Raw genomic sequence first — 14,960 nt, 5'->3', positions numbered from 1 at the left:
GAAAAAAAAATCGTAAGGCGTCATGTTTAAAATTGACAAGAAGTCAGCCATTTTGTTATGAAGCAGTAAATTGGAGGCTTTGACAAAACTCCTACGATAGGGTAATGGCCCAAACAAGCCCAAATAGGAAGCAGGTGTCTTGACAGATGGGCAACAGTAGATTGTGAAGCTTTAATGTTGAATTAGTTTAGGGATAGACCTAATTGAATAGGATGTGATGAAATATATGGTGTTAGTTCTAGGTGCCCTTGCATCTGTTGCAATCACAGTACAGCGCAGATCAGTCGTTGAATAAATGTTGACTTGGCTGAAACTTAAAGCTCCCCTGTGGATCTGTTGGCACGCTATACCAACCCCCCCCCTCTCCCCCCCAGTCCACATTTCATACCTTCAAGTCAAGTTTATTTATTTCGCCCTTAATCACAAAAGCGTCTCAAAGGGCTTTGGAGGCCCACAGTCCAAACAAATCAACATAGAGCAAAGGAGATAACTGCATACCGTCTGATGCAACGGTAAAAACATTTTAATATACTGGAAAAATAGGATGCAACCATTGGAAAAAGATGTTTTTTAATATACAGTACGTAATCAATTTTTTGGATTTACCAGTTTCACTGAGCAATGCAAGATTTGGTTAAGCACGTCTGTTATGAGTAGACTCACAAAAACTCTCAAAAAGCCATGTACGAAAATACACCAGAAGTCGGCCATTTTGGTTTAAAATAAAAATCGCACGGAAATTTTGCCATTTAACAAGGCTCCTTTAAAATTTTTGATTAGATTTTGTCTCTTTCAGCAAAATTTACTGTAGATAATCAATACTAGTCAGGTAGCAGACACCATATGAACATTTTGAAACTAATGATCCCACTGGCTGAATTTGACACAACAACACCGACACACACTTCTGGCAATTTCGAATCAGCATGATGCATTTCTATTCTTAATCAATAATTTGATCCTAACGCCACAGCGGATCAATAAGAGCTCCAGTTAGGTCATCGTGGCAAGACCTTTATCGACCACTTCATTAGGTACACCGCAGGGATTCTTTCTATTGAGTGTCTGCGAATGACAGGAATCGGGGTAGAATAGGAAGACGATTTTTACCCACAGTTGACTTAACTATGTGGTTATTACTCTCCCAACAGTTCGTCATTGGTGTTTAAGGAGTACAATGTCTTGGATTTGATACGGTACATCACTGTGCCTGGGCTGGTACCCTCAAAGCTTCTGTTTTTGTACCCGTGACTTTAGTAGCATAGGGGGGAAAAAATGGCCTTGGAAAGGAAAGCCGTTACCTTGGAGTCCAATTAGTAGGCGCTCCTGTGCACATCAAGGCTATGATGGTTTGTCCCTTGGGTAATACTACTTTTGTATCCTTGACTTTGACATACCTTTGAACCATGCCTCAACTTTGTACGGCCTGGTAGTTACACAGAGTTACCTTGAGGTCCAATTATTAGCCTTCCAGGTTATAGAAATAGACACCTAATGTGTACTCGCCAGCGAAAGCCCCAACGGGGCACTTAGGTCATGATTATTTCAAACAATATCTCATGCATTTGATTACACAGCATATTGTAATAGCAGCACTTTGCAACGGGCCGTAATTACAACAGGCGGGCGCTCGGGGGGCGGGAAGTGTGAATGTCAGAACCCGCGTGTGAGTGAGTCACCGGGCCGGTTGGCGGGCAGAAAATTGCATCGACGCTTCCCGCCCCCCTCCACTCACAATACAGTTACATCGTACTTAATAAGTATTGTAGTTAACAAAAACTATCACCCTGATACTTCCTCACTGTGATGCCCTTGCCTGTGGGGAAGGAGAGCCACAGTTGCCAATGTACCTCTCAGCTGTTTACTGAACAATTTTTTATTTATTTTTACTGGCGTGAATGGGCTTCTTCCAAAGTACAAATGTTTTTTTTTTTTGTTTTTTTTTACTGGCAGTGGGGGAAAAATAGTCGGTTGTTTAAAAAAAGCCCGGCGACGTGTAGACAAGGCCTTACATACATTTTTTTCATGCTAGCACATTTTTTTAATTTTTTTTTTTTTTTACAATGGCTGTGCTGAGAATCCGTCTTATTTTCCGGTTATTTTATTTCATTTTTTTAGATTTCTGTCGTTGCTTGGCACATTTTTGTCCACAGACATGAGCAAAAATGTGTTTAAAAAGTTTCAAATCTTTTGAAGCGTGTCAGAGTCTGGAATATATGGCACTTTTATCTCGTCAGTGGCTGATGTCTTCCAGGAGCTGCTGAGGGGTGAGCTCATCGCTCTTCACCCCCGTGCGACTCTTCATCTCCAGGAAGAGGCCCTCGATGTCCCGTGGCGGGTCGGCGATGCTGCGACTCCACAGGACCTCTGTGATTCCCAGCAGCTGGCGCACCCGTGCCGCGATCGCCTGCCGAGCGCACAGCAGGTGAGTACGTAAAGTTGGACAGGGGGAAAGGGGTCCTTTGATAGAATGTCGAACTTTTTGTTTGGTGCTCTCGTCTCGCCGAGAATTGAGACTGTTTCGTCGTTTGAGAGGAAGATGAAGGAGTGTGTGTGCGTGCATCTTGAGTAAAATAGTCCTTCATTATCTGTTTGCACCTGCTTCCACCTTGATGCTGAAACACTGGAGCAGACGCACTGAGCTAATTTAGCTGTCATCTCAGACAGAGAGATGCGGGAATAAGTCGCTTTTTAAATTTTTGTTTACCTTGTGTTTGATGATAGACTTTTAATTTCAAACAACGAGAGCCAATATGTATGCATTCATATGCATGAGATCGACTATCACTTGCGAAATTACAGTGGTACTGATGACAGCGTGTATCATCATGTCAATATGCTGCCTACAGAGCAGAGGTGGCATCTGTAAAGCTGATGTTTATTTAGCCCTTATGTATTCTAAAGCAACAAAGTAGTCAACAAGAATGGTCAATTTCCAGGTGAATAAATTAACACCACACCTCAGATAAATGTTTTGGAAAAATAACCTACTTCAGTGCACCACCTCAAATAAACGTCCTTTTTACCCTCAAAAAGAAGAAAAAAAAAAAGATCACTGCTTGTAATTAGTCTTAATATGACTGATGCCACCAAGTGTCAACCTTACAGCAACAAACACCACCTACATAGTGCAAACGTGGCTGCAGCTATATGCTGGTAATGTTGGTAGTTCACTGACCAACATTGTCTTTACGGCATCAGAGCGAGAGCCGTTTCTAATAATTTGGTGAGCGTATTCAGCTTTATGAGAAGGGTATTAAATTAATCAATCCAGAGTGAGTGTAATCCATTGTGTAGGTGTAACCTAATTAAGTGGCCAATGGATGCATGTGAGTCAGTCATCTAGTTGAATGCTGCACACTGTTAATTAATTCATATCAAGGCGCACATGGAGAACAAGTGTTTGACAAGCAGATGGCATATATTGGATACGGTAATGTGTGCCGTAGTCCCTTTAACCTTCTTTGATCTGACATTTAAAGCTTGTTTTGTGTATTTTAAGCCTTATGAGCAGCTTTTACTACCTGCATGTCTTTAAAATCTGTGATTCCAAGTCTAGGCATGTGGACACAATCCACAAAGATCAGCTTCCTGCCTGTGACACAGTTCTCGGTGAAGCACAGCTGCCATGAAAACAATATCAATGATTATAATCACTATCGTTGTTATCCTGGGTTGTGTCTGACTTGCATTACAATATCAACTTACTTTATACTGTGGAAATCCTATGGACTCAATCCATCTTGCAACATCCTCACAACTCCACTGCAGGAACTCCATGTTGCGCGTATCCATGTTACCATGGAAACTGGCTCTTGACAACTCGAGTGTTTAGTTTTACTTGTTTGCCTTCTCTAAGCTTGTCTCAAAGCAGGATTTGAGGCTTAAAAAATCGATTTTTATAAAATGAAATATCTTGACTTGTTTGACGTTGCTGCACGGACCTTTTGACATGTTGACGCACACATTCCGACGATGTTTGAACCAGAGACAAATTCAACTGCGGCGACGGTGTGACAGCAGCCAATCAGCTTCTAGAAAATTAGGGCGGCTGTTGAATACCGCCTGAGGATTGGCCCGCTGCTGAAGCGTCCCGCCTAACAAGGAAGCGAAACAACGACGGCTTTTGGTGACGTCTTGAATCGGTTCACAAATCACATGGAGTAATGCTGAGCCATAAACAATGAGCACTCCAATTGGTGTACAAATCGCAGGTTAGCCTCCAGCCCCGCCCCCTCCGCCTCCTGTATTCTTGCCAGGGGACGTTTTGACGGTTTCTACGCGTTTTGAAGGACTAAAACAGTCACCTTACTTTCCACAATGGCAGCAATACTCCGCTCCGTGCTGAATAAGAAGGTAAAGCATAAAAAGGCGTTAAGGTGTCACGTTCGGGTCAAGTGAGTTGAAGCTAACCATCTACATGGCTAGCTAGTAGCACGCGCTGCTGCACACGGTTTGTACATGAGACTCGTTCGGTTGGTTAAATCCGGTTCCATTTCATCTCTATTTGCTTTACGTCAACCAGAAAGCTAATCAAATTTGTTCTAATACATTCCAGGCATCCCCCGTGCAGCTGGGCCGTATGTGCTACTCGTCTGTGGTAAGAGATGTGCAGCTTTTATAACTCCCGACATGGAACGTCACACTGACATTCTGTGTATACGTGACAGGAGTCCTTCACGTCACTATTTCTTCCATTGAGGCACTTTTCACCACCCAAAACGTGTAGAATTTCCCTCAAACAAAAGTACCATTCAACCTAAAGCTTGTTTTTATCTTGGGAAATGAGCAGCGTTAGTTTGTCTGCAGCAGGGGTGTCCAATAAAAGCTGGCTCGGGCCCCTCGGGGACCAGGGTTGGACCCCCCTGGTCTACATGATGTCCCACAAATCACTATACACTTCGTTTCTCTATTTCGCTTCAGGTATCATTCAAACAGACGTGAAGTCATCGGCATTTGACAGCTTTGGGTTTGCAGATATAATGATATAATTACCTTGTATGTGGTTTACTACAGGGGCAGTGTTGCGAAATTGCAGATTGACAATAATTATTTGATCCTGGGTGCAGTTCAGTGTCAGTTTGAAGATCTTTAGGGCCCTCACACAGCTCGAATGCGTAGTACAATTTCTGCTAGTATCCATGGCAACGTTGTCAACTTGTGTTCTTAACAAATCGTGCACCTCTGTAGCCCACCACCAAGCTGTTCATCGACGGCAAGTTTGTGGAGTCCAATACGTCAGAATGGCTCGACATCCACAACCCTGTGAGTATTTATAGATGCATATGCTGGCTTTGTTGCGCTATTAAAGGAAGTTTGAGGAGATAAAAACAAGTACTACAAAAGATATCTGAGGCCTCAGCAACATTCTGGCGAGCTTATGATGGCTCGTAAACATGCGAGTCAAATTTACAACGTTGTAAAAGACCAGAAAAACATTTTGCTGTAAATGTTAATGCATGAGATGAAGTAACGACTTCCCGCATTGGTTGCAGTCATCGTGTCTGAACCGACTGTCTCTGCTCCCCACCACCCTTGCAGGCCACTAATGAGGTGGTGGGCCGTGTTCCCAAAGCCACCCAGACGGAGATGCTGTCCGCCGCGGAGTCTTGCTCCCGCACGTTCCGCTCCTGGTCGGAGACGTCCATCCTGAGCCGCCAGCAGATTTTCCTACGCTACCAGCAGCTCATCAAAGACAACATTGTGAGAAGTGTTTCACACGTGCAAGCATGTTGTGATTACATTTTGCTTATCCTTGACTATCTCTTTTTTTTTTTTTTTTTTTTTTAGAAAGAGCTGGCTAAGATGATCACGCTGGAACAAGGCAAGACACTGGCAGATGCCGAAGGCGACGTATTCCGAGGACTGCGTGAGTAAAAGTCCCAAGGTTTTTCGTAATAATCCTCCACTTTGGGGTAAAAGCAAAAACACCAGAAAACATGTCTCTCCTCATGCTGGAGGTCTATAACCCCCGTTCGAAATAATTAGAAACCTGAAGAACATAATTTGCTGAAAAGGAATATCGAGGAAAAGGGAACTATAGTTTATCTGATTTGTGTAAAGCCTCTTGAGTGTCTCGAAAAGCAATCTACTCAAAATAGTCAAGTGGAGTCTGTTGTGAAAAAATGGTTAAAAAAACCTGTAGAAGAAAAGTAAAGAGGGGTTGATTGTGAGCATTAAATTAATCCTGAATAGATTATGAAAGATTATAAATTGAAAATTTGGAAAATATGTGGAGAAATTGCTACGTTTTCAGTGCAGCGATTCATTGATTTAAATCGCAGTTTGCATATTGACAAAATACCAGAAATGGAAATGAGGTGTTATTGATCCATTTCAAAGTCCCCCCCCCCGGGTTAGTGTTTTTCTTGACTTTCCGGTGTTATTCATCTTCACGGATTGATGTGTTTCCAGTAAAGACAGCCTCACAGTGGATTGCAGCGCGAGGCTTCCTAAACGTCCCAGTGAGCTTTTTATGTGCGTCGTCTCCGGATTGATCGCTGCTGGCCGCTTAATGGGCCGCGATAAAAACACAATTTTTCTCTCTCTGTATCGCGCTCCTTTTTTTGTTTTTTATGATGTTGATGGGAACAGAAATCCGCCGCCGACTGTGTCGCGCGCTCGTCCGCATCAAAAATGCTGCTTCAGCTAATGTGGACGCTAGCTAGGATGCTAAATGGAATGCTTCGGAGCAGTATGACTCAGTGAAACTTTTGGGGAGTCAAATCCTTATCTCCACGCTTTGAACACCTAATCAGGATACTCCAAAACTCAAGTGGTAGTATCCCAGGGAAAATTTAAAATATATATATTTTTTACACCAGTTACAATGATCAAAACAAAAGTGTGTGTCTATCAAAAACACGCATGAAAAAGTTGTCTAAAATTGGCCTGGGAATCGGTCATTTTAGTTTGAAGTCCCTAGAAATTTTGGAAAATTCAGCCCCTAACGACTTTTGCCCATTGACACCAGATTAGGTGGACGTGTCGATCATAACGAGACGCGCCCTAAAGTCCCCAGGGCCCATGCATAAAATGGAACAGGAAGTCAGCCATTTTGGTTTGAAGCCATGAATTCCAAGACTCTTACTTTGAGGAACTTGAAGTCCAAGTTGATCATCTCAAGGATTCTCCTTGGAAAAAGGCAACAACACTTTGATCAATTAGCCTGAAATTAGGTGGGCATGTCTCTCATACCAGGCTATACAAAAGTTCCAAGGAGCCACACTCTTAATCGAGCAGGAAGTCAGGCATTTTGACAGAAAAATTCAGCGTTGACGAATTGCTGCACGGGAATTTTCCTCATGTGTTATTTTATATATATTTTTGGCCTTCTCGTGTAGCTAAATCAACACAGACTATTAATCTCTGTCTGTTTTCCGTCACTCCTGTTGAGGAATTAAGATCCGCCTCCAAAGTTGCTTGGCGCAGCTCTCGCCGCCAAAGTAACGAACGGCGTTCTATTATCAGCGGACAGACAGGCGGTGGGGCGTGCAGGTGCGCCGTCTGGTTGAGGATTTACTAGCAAGTCGTTAACACTTCGCTTTCACAGGCTGCGTTTTACCCAAAGGCAATCAGCAGCTTCACAAACTACTGCGAGAGCCAGTAAGTGGAATGCATTAAGTCGATGGCTTGCTTAAACACAGTTTTCTTTACAGGTTTGTCGAGCGTCGACACCATTGTTTGTCATCTTGTCATTTCATTAGCTGTACATTATATTTTGAAGATGCGCCTGTGAAAATTTAGGTGAGACAAATCAACTAGAACGTCTATAATGTCCTTTTCAAACACGAATGCTGTTTCCTAACAAGCCGCGTTTTATTGGATTTGTTTTCACCTCATATTCATGAAATCAAACAATTAATGAGAATATATACACAATTGTTAAACGGCATAATTATGTAGCAGTTTTACTGTAGTGACAGGCAGAGCAGTTAAATGTTCTGTTAAGGTGACAGGAGGTACAATAACCGGTTTTTATTCATGCAACAGAATTATAGCTTTCTTGTTTCGAATCAAGCCCGGATTTGACACCGTGTACTCCACATGTATAATTAATTGAGACGAGATCATTATTTCAATATTGATACTTTTTATGGCGTGCCCTGATGTTTTTCTACTTTTAAAATGGGTGCTTTGGCTCAATAAATGGTGGGAAGCACTGACGCAGGACATCTCAAGGTCATGAAGCTTTGGTAGGAAACCACTTTAGATGATCTCACATATCAAGATGAGCTGACTTTGGAGACGGGGGCTTCAGGACATAAAGTCAAGAAATAGAAGTCCTGAATCTCAAAAACAATGCACAGTGACACCCCACTATTCACAGAGGATAGTGCCTGGGCCATTTTTTTTTTTTTTTTTTTTAACGACAAAAAAAAAAAAGCTGATTAAAAATTCATTATGGGGATAATGCCCAGGGGGAAAAAAGAAAAAGACAAAAATATTTAAAAATATTTAGGGGGAAAAAAATCCATGAATATGCAAATCCACGGGTGCCGAACTATGTGGGGATCGACGGGCAAAAGTTAAAGATTGTTCACGTTCACCAATGTAATTGTGTTTATGTTGCGTAACTCCCGTTTCAGTCTTTGACTCCAGAAACTACTACACAAAGATGTACCAATGTTAAGATATTGAATCTAAGATTATCACCCTCGGAAAGTGGAGCAAAATAAGTTTGGGGGATTTAATAAAGGACAGTTGTATGCATGACCGTAATTTATCTTGAACATGGAATGTTATTGAGTAATATTTAAATGTAAAAATATTTGCTTCCACAATAGCATTAGTCTGACTACTTGTCTCAGAATTTACACAATTATAAATAATTGCTTTAAAAAAAAAAAAAAATCTTTGTTTAATGTTAAAACTTATATTTAAATTAATTAAATTTAACTGGCCTGAATAAAGTTGAATGGAATTTAAATGTAGTAATAAAGCTTGCGTTCTTTTGGCAATGTCAAAAATCGCATTGCTGTATTTCATTCAGATCTGATCCAGATAGTTTCAGACCCTCATTTACCCTAACGTTTGAAAAAAATTGAAAAAAACCCCAATAAGTTATAAATAAATTCCTGGGATTGACTGGCTGGACTGTGAAAAGACAAATAAATACGTCAATGGCAGTGAATGAGTTAACCACAAAACACAAGAAAAGTACCAGGACGGTGACTCGTCAGCTGACTTGCGTTGAAACGCTTTTGACTGCTGTCCTCCGGCAGAGGTGGTGGAGCACGCCTGCAGCATCACGTCGCTGATGCTGGGTGAGACGCTGCCGTCCATCACCAAGGACATGGACACGTACACCTACCGCCTGCCCATCGGCGTATGCGCCGGCATCGCTCCCTTCAACTTCCCGGCCATGATCCCGCTGTGGATGTTCCCCATCGGCATGGTGTGCGGCAACACCTACCTGATGAAGCCGTCGGAGCGCGTCCCCGGATGCACCATGCTGCTGGCCAAAATGATGCAGGACGCCGGAGTGCCCGACGGCACGCTCAACATCATCCACGGGCAGCACGCCGGTCAGCGCCGTAAACAATGCCAGCGCGGCGTCTATTGGGCGGAGGATCGATAAACGTTGTGTTTTTAAACGCAGCCGTCAACTTCATCTGCGACCATCCCGCCATCAAAGCCATCAGCTTCGTGGGATCCAACCAGGCGGGAGAATACATCTACGAAAGAGGCTCCAAGAACGGGAAGAGGGTGCAGTCCAACATGGTACACGTTAGCCTTAAATAGTCACACTCATACTTGGTGCAAAACATGCTACTTTATGCACAGGACCCCGCAGAAATTGCAACTCGGCGGTTATTAGTTCATTAGGTACTGATTTTATTTTGTATTAATATTTTGTTAAACAATTTTAGATTCATTTAAAACTCATAGGACGTCTTCTTGACCACAGCTTACATTTTTGCCCACACGGAGAGAAGAAATGAGCTGCAACTAAGGATTATTGTAATAATCGAATTTTTTTTGTGGATTAATCCGATGAATCCGATTTTTTTTTTTTTTTAAACATGCTTTGATTTCCACACCTTTTCATCCAAAACGGGACATTATTTCAGATTGACAGAGCAGAAAATGCACAAACATAAATTAATTTCAGAAAATCTGCTCAAGTGCTCACCATTGTTTTGCATTGTAATAGCAGATGTTTACAAATGTCTTTTTTTGGAAAAAACACAGAAGATAATCGGTCTTCTTTCATGGAGGACGACAAAAGTCTGAGAGTCTAACCCTAATTATAAAATTAAACAAGGTATCTAAATGATTAATCAATTATCAAAATAATTATCAATTTATTTGATAATCGTTGCATTTCTAAAATCAATGTTTTTAAAAAATAAAAAAAAATCTTACAAAATTACCAGACAGTTTTATCATTTAAGTTGTATAATTTTGTAAAAAAATATATATATATATATATATATATATAATAATACATTTTAATGACCTGGAAAAATGTGAAGAAATTGTAAAACTTCAAGAACGAGACAGTACATATATGAATACCTTTTTTCCCCATGTTTTCTTTTCCTCTTTTCTTGTATTTGATGATTTATTTATTAATGAACTTTTTAACAGTCGATCCCATTAGCAAGCACATTTGATCACCTGCTTTGTCCCAGGGCGCCAAAAACCACGGCGTGGTGATGCCAGACGCCAACAAGGAGAACACCATCAACCAGCTGGTGGGCGCCGCTTTCGGAGCGGCCGGCCAGCGCTGCATGGCTCTCTCCACTGCCATCTTTGTGGGCGAGTCTCGCGAGTGGCTCCCGGAGCTGGTGGAGCGCTCCAAATCGCTGCGCGTCAACGCAGGTAAACGCCTTGTCCTCGCCAAGTGTTGCTTTGCGTGTCGTCGATTAACGGCGGACCATGTGAAGGCGATCAGCCCGGCGCCGACGTGGGCCCGCTCATCTCTCCCGAGGCCAAGGCCCGCGTGGAGTCCCTGATCCAGGGTGGTGTCAATGAGGGCGCCAAACTGCTGCTGGACGGCAGGAACGTCAACGTCAAAGGATACGAGAACGGCAATTTTGTGGGACCCACCATCTTGGGCGGCGTGACGGTGAGCCTGCACAAAATTAGACGTTGCTTGCGGTATACATTTAGATTTCAGTTGATGAATAAAAAAACAAAAAAACATCCACAAGTTAATAATTGACTTAATTATAATCACGTTACCAATATTCAAGACAATTTCCCAATGACTTGATAAACTAAGTTATGTTCTTATTTACATACAGTTATTCAGGCAACAAGCTTTTTAATCAAATAAATAATAAATGCAAATGAAAGAGAAAGTAAATAAATGCATTTTTAATGAAATAACGCTCAGGGGAGAAATGTCTCTATTAATGCAACAAATATTACAGCATTCTTGATAAGTAAGGTTTTTTTTTTTATACTTTTCCTGCACATTGCTAAAATGTAATGGAGGGTGACCACAGACATATTTGCAGAAACGCCCCCGTCGGAATCGCATCACTATGAACAAAAGCATACTAACACTTTTGAACGTTTGCCTCCTTTTTGCTGCGGGTAGAGTATTTATTCCGACAGAACATTCAATCCATAATAAAAGAAACTTCCACCGCATTGTAGTGTATTCCCACGGCCGTTAAATCTTGTGTCCCCCGCCGAGCTTATATCCTGAGGAAGCTGATGAAGTACCTTTTTACGCTTTCGCCGAGGCATAAAAAAGCTTGAACTTTCCAGCAGCCGCAGGCAAAGACTTCATATTGATGACGTTTAATGATGTCTCCAGCCGGACATGACATGCTACAAGGAAGAGATTTTCGGGCCGGTGTTGGTGGTGCTGGAAGCTGAAGACCTGGATGACGCCATCTCCATGATCAACAACAACCCCTACGGCAACGGCACGGCCATATTTACCTCCAACGGCGCCACGGCGCGCAAATATACGCACGAGGTGGACGTGGGCCAGGTGAGATCAGTCGGTGGTAATACAGAGTATAGGACATTGACATGTCCTCAGAAAGAGGACTGGGGCAGATATAATCCATTTATATATGTATAGATGTTATTTACCAGCGGCAGTTGGGTATCAAAAAAGCTTGACGCTTACCAACCCTGTCTGCATGTATGATTTCCTGACAATAGTTTGTGGCTTCCCGCAGATTGGCGTCAACGTTCCCATTCCCGTCCCCCTGCCTATGTTCTCCTTCACCGGCTCCAAAGGCTCCTTCAGGGGGGACACCAACTTCTACGGCAAGCAGGTCAGAAATCTTCAGAATCGAACATTGGCCACTAAAGGGTAGATTCATTGACTCAGACAGAGTTGTTGCGCATTTTTTTTTTGCGAAGGGTATCCAGTTCTACACGCAGATCAAGACGGTGACGTCGCAGTGGAAAGCCGAGGACGCAACCGTGACGAGCCCGGCTGTTACCATGCCGACCATGGGACGCTAAACCGCCAGCGCTGCCTGCAGTGACTTTAACATGTGCCTTAAAAAACATGACGGGGGAATGGAGGAAGAATGCTCTTTTTTTTTTGTTTGTTTGTTTTTTTTGGGGGGGGGTAGAAAATTGATTTCGTTGGTGGGTTTATTAAAAGGCTGGTAAACAAACAGGTCGTCATACGCGCACCTCCTATGGAGAAAGTGTTGTCCAACCTCACCTTCAAGGGGAAGTCAACCCAAAAATTACATACTCACACATGCGTATTGTCAAATCGTTATCTTACACATACAATACACATACCTATATATAATTTTATTACACCCATGCTAACACAGCAAAGAACATCACAACATCAACATTTACGAGAAGCAATGCAGTCAAATAAAACACTACGCAAAGAACAAAATAGTCTATTAGGTTTACGTTAAAGCAATTGAATTAAACTAATACTAGAATTTAGGGACCTTCTGTGTTATTATATTTCCGATTTTGAAACTCGAATAGAAAAACAAACAATTTTAGCTGGTTTAAAAAATAAAATGAGACCCATTTTGAATAAAACTACAATCATGAAATTGGATTCTGTATTGTTTTTGTAAACAATGGTGTGCTCGGACCATGCGTGGTGCTAAAAATAGTATATCCCACAATCCCATGCGGCGGGGCGTGCTTCGCCCTTGCGAAAGCATCTTGAGACTGTAAATATTTTGATAGTTTTACGCGACTACAAGTTTTAAGAGAATTTTAACCATTTACTGTATAGCGATGGAGAAGTAAACTTAGAAGGGCAGGCGAGTGTACGGGAAATTGCGTGTGATTGGAGATTTGGATCCTGAGAAACGTCAACAGGAAGTCTGGATTACTGACCAGAGGTATGATCGATCTTGTCAAATATGTATGTACAATACACATGGATTACTGACCAGAGGTATGATCGATCTTGTCAAATATGTATGTACAATACACAAGTCTTGTACAATAATCAAACGGTAGTAGTCATCTGAATTCAGGCAAATTAACTTAACGTGTTCTCATCGATCTATACTACATTCAAGATTATCTTGGGCACTGACTTTTCAACCACTTCTACAACTAAGAGGCAAAAGTTCTTACTTCAAGTTGTGCAATTGTCACTCCAAGCTATTGTTCCATGCAACACTGGCGTGTAAAACAGGTGATTAAACAACGACCGTCCGCTAGCTAAATGTATATACATGTATAATACAGTAAAAGACGGACATGCTAACCAAAATTAGCACCGATGCTACGGTAAATAAACCTTTAAACAGCACGCAGCGAGCAGTCCAGGGTGTTTTATAATTATCTTCTTATGTGATAACTGTTAACACGGGAAAGGACAGCACATCTGCGTTCAAATGTCGCTAACAGAAGCAGATTCGGTCTGGCAGGAGTTTAAGACTGACTTTTGGTCTTTTAATATTGGGTTTGGAAGCAGATACTAAAAATGTAAAAACGTCCGAGTTCGTTTTTAAAACGAAACGGGAAGTTAAAAAAGACTTGCTTTGTCAATAGCAAAAGGATCGTACCAATATTTGAGATTTTATGGACATTATTTTCTTCTCCATAGGTGCGCACTCAAAGGGAAACGCGTCATGTCAATAGTGGGTGATTTGTTTTGATAAGAGATTTTTGCGGAAAAAACGACCATGTATAGAAGGGTGTTTTTGGGCAATAAAAACAACCATTTTTGGGGAAAACAACGACCATGTATTGTAAGGCATGTTTTGGGGGAAAACAAAGACCATGTATTCTTCGGCGTTTTTTGGGAGAAAGAACGACCATGTATAGTAAGGCGTTAAAAAAAAACCCGACCATGTATAGTAAGGCGTTTTTGGGAGAAAAAAAACCGACCATGTATAGTAAGGCGTTTTGGGGGGGGGGGGGGGGGCACCATTTATAGTTGTTTGGAAAGTCTTCCCATTTTTCTCCCCAATAGTATTCATAGTTATTCTGATTAAATTTGATTTCATCATGTTTCGTTGTGTGTTGCAGGTGAAGGTTACAGACCTGTCGGACCAGTAGCGACCCACCCACTCCCCCCAACCGTCGAGACGCTTCTCAACCTCCCAGCAGAGTTGTTTTTTATCGACAAAGCATCTTGAAACAAAAACACGAACTAAACATTTGTGACAGTGACTGAAGCAGACAAGAAGACACGTGTGTGTTTTATTCAAGCACTTTATTTACGATCACCAATAAAGCAAAGTAACAAACTACACTGCCTCTTTGTCATGTTCGTCTTCAATTTCAAACCAAATTGACTTTGCAAACTCTTTCCTGATGGATGACATCATTAAGTTAGTGGTAGTAAACAGCGGTGGGGTGGAGGGTTATTTGTTAGGTTTAGGGTAGTATGTGACCACTTGACGAGGGATGCCAACCCTCTCCCCAATTACATTTTATTTTTTCATGTAACTGAGGATAAGCGGCTCGTGTAATGGCTGGATAGATGGAGGTTTAGAAGACGGCAGTTGCCTATTAATCCAATAAATACACAAAAAAAAATTCGA

General features: G+C 41.9%; 2 protein-coding genes across 2 annotated transcripts; one reads left to right on the top strand and one right to left on the bottom strand.

Annotated features, from left to right (window-relative positions):
• Positions 1-386: 386 nt before the first annotated feature.
• LOC147128120 (sterile alpha motif domain-containing protein 15-like) lies at positions 387-4,600 on the bottom strand. The gene is made up of 3 exons (XM_086018824.1): positions 3,709-4,600; positions 3,525-3,623; positions 387-2,407 (listed from the first exon to the last, which is right to left on the bottom strand). Exons 1-3 carry the CDS (start codon positions 3,793-3,795, stop codon positions 2,234-2,236), a joined length of 360 nt encoding a protein of 119 aa, XP_085874950.1. The 5' UTR covers positions 3,796-4,600; the 3' UTR covers positions 387-2,233.
• On the top strand, positions 4,190-13,009 carry LOC147128119 (methylmalonate-semialdehyde/malonate-semialdehyde dehydrogenase [acylating], mitochondrial-like). The gene is made up of 12 exons (XM_086018811.1): positions 4,190-4,356; positions 4,559-4,600; positions 5,191-5,265; positions 5,542-5,703; positions 5,791-5,869; positions 9,225-9,527; positions 9,602-9,723; positions 10,638-10,827; positions 10,893-11,074; positions 11,774-11,953; positions 12,147-12,245; positions 12,334-13,009. The coding sequence occupies exons 1-12, from the start codon at positions 4,321-4,323 to the stop codon at positions 12,436-12,438; spliced, it is 1,575 nt and encodes a 524-aa protein (XP_085874937.1). The 5' UTR covers positions 4,190-4,320; the 3' UTR covers positions 12,439-13,009.
• Positions 13,010-14,960: the final 1,951 nt, after the last annotated feature.

The sequence above is a fragment of the Filicampus tigris genome, chromosome 20, assembly GCF_054856515.1.
Source record: "Filicampus tigris isolate MCC_2025a chromosome 20, RoL_Ftig_1.0, whole genome shotgun sequence".
In the NCBI taxonomy this organism is placed as follows: Eukaryota; Metazoa; Chordata; class Actinopteri; order Syngnathiformes; family Syngnathidae; genus Filicampus; species Filicampus tigris.
This window is presented reverse-complemented; position numbering and strand designations above follow the sequence as displayed.

Excerpts from the sequence above, each read along its gene's own strand:
- LOC147128120 (XM_086018824.1), bottom strand. The coding sequence starts at position 3,795 with ATGGATACGCGCAACATGGAGTTCCTGCAGTGGAGTTGTGAGGATGTT. Across the intron at positions 3,624-3,708 it reads TAGGATTTCCACAGTATAAA|CTGTGCTTCACCGAGAACTG; the intron begins GTAAGTTGATAT and ends TTTTCATGGCAG. Across the intron at positions 2,408-3,524 it reads CAGATTTTAAAGACATGCAG|GCGATCGCGGCACGGGTGCG; the intron begins GTAGTAAAAGCT and ends TGCGCTCGGCAG.
- LOC147128119 (XM_086018811.1), top strand. The coding sequence starts at position 4,321 with ATGGCAGCAATACTCCGCTCCGTGCTGAATAAGAAG. Across the intron at positions 4,601-5,190 it reads GTATGTGCTACTCGTCTGTG|CCCACCACCAAGCTGTTCAT; the intron begins GTAAGAGATGTG and ends GCACCTCTGTAG. Across the intron at positions 5,870-9,224 it reads CGACGTATTCCGAGGACTGC|AGGTGGTGGAGCACGCCTGC; the intron begins GTGAGTAAAAGT and ends GTCCTCCGGCAG.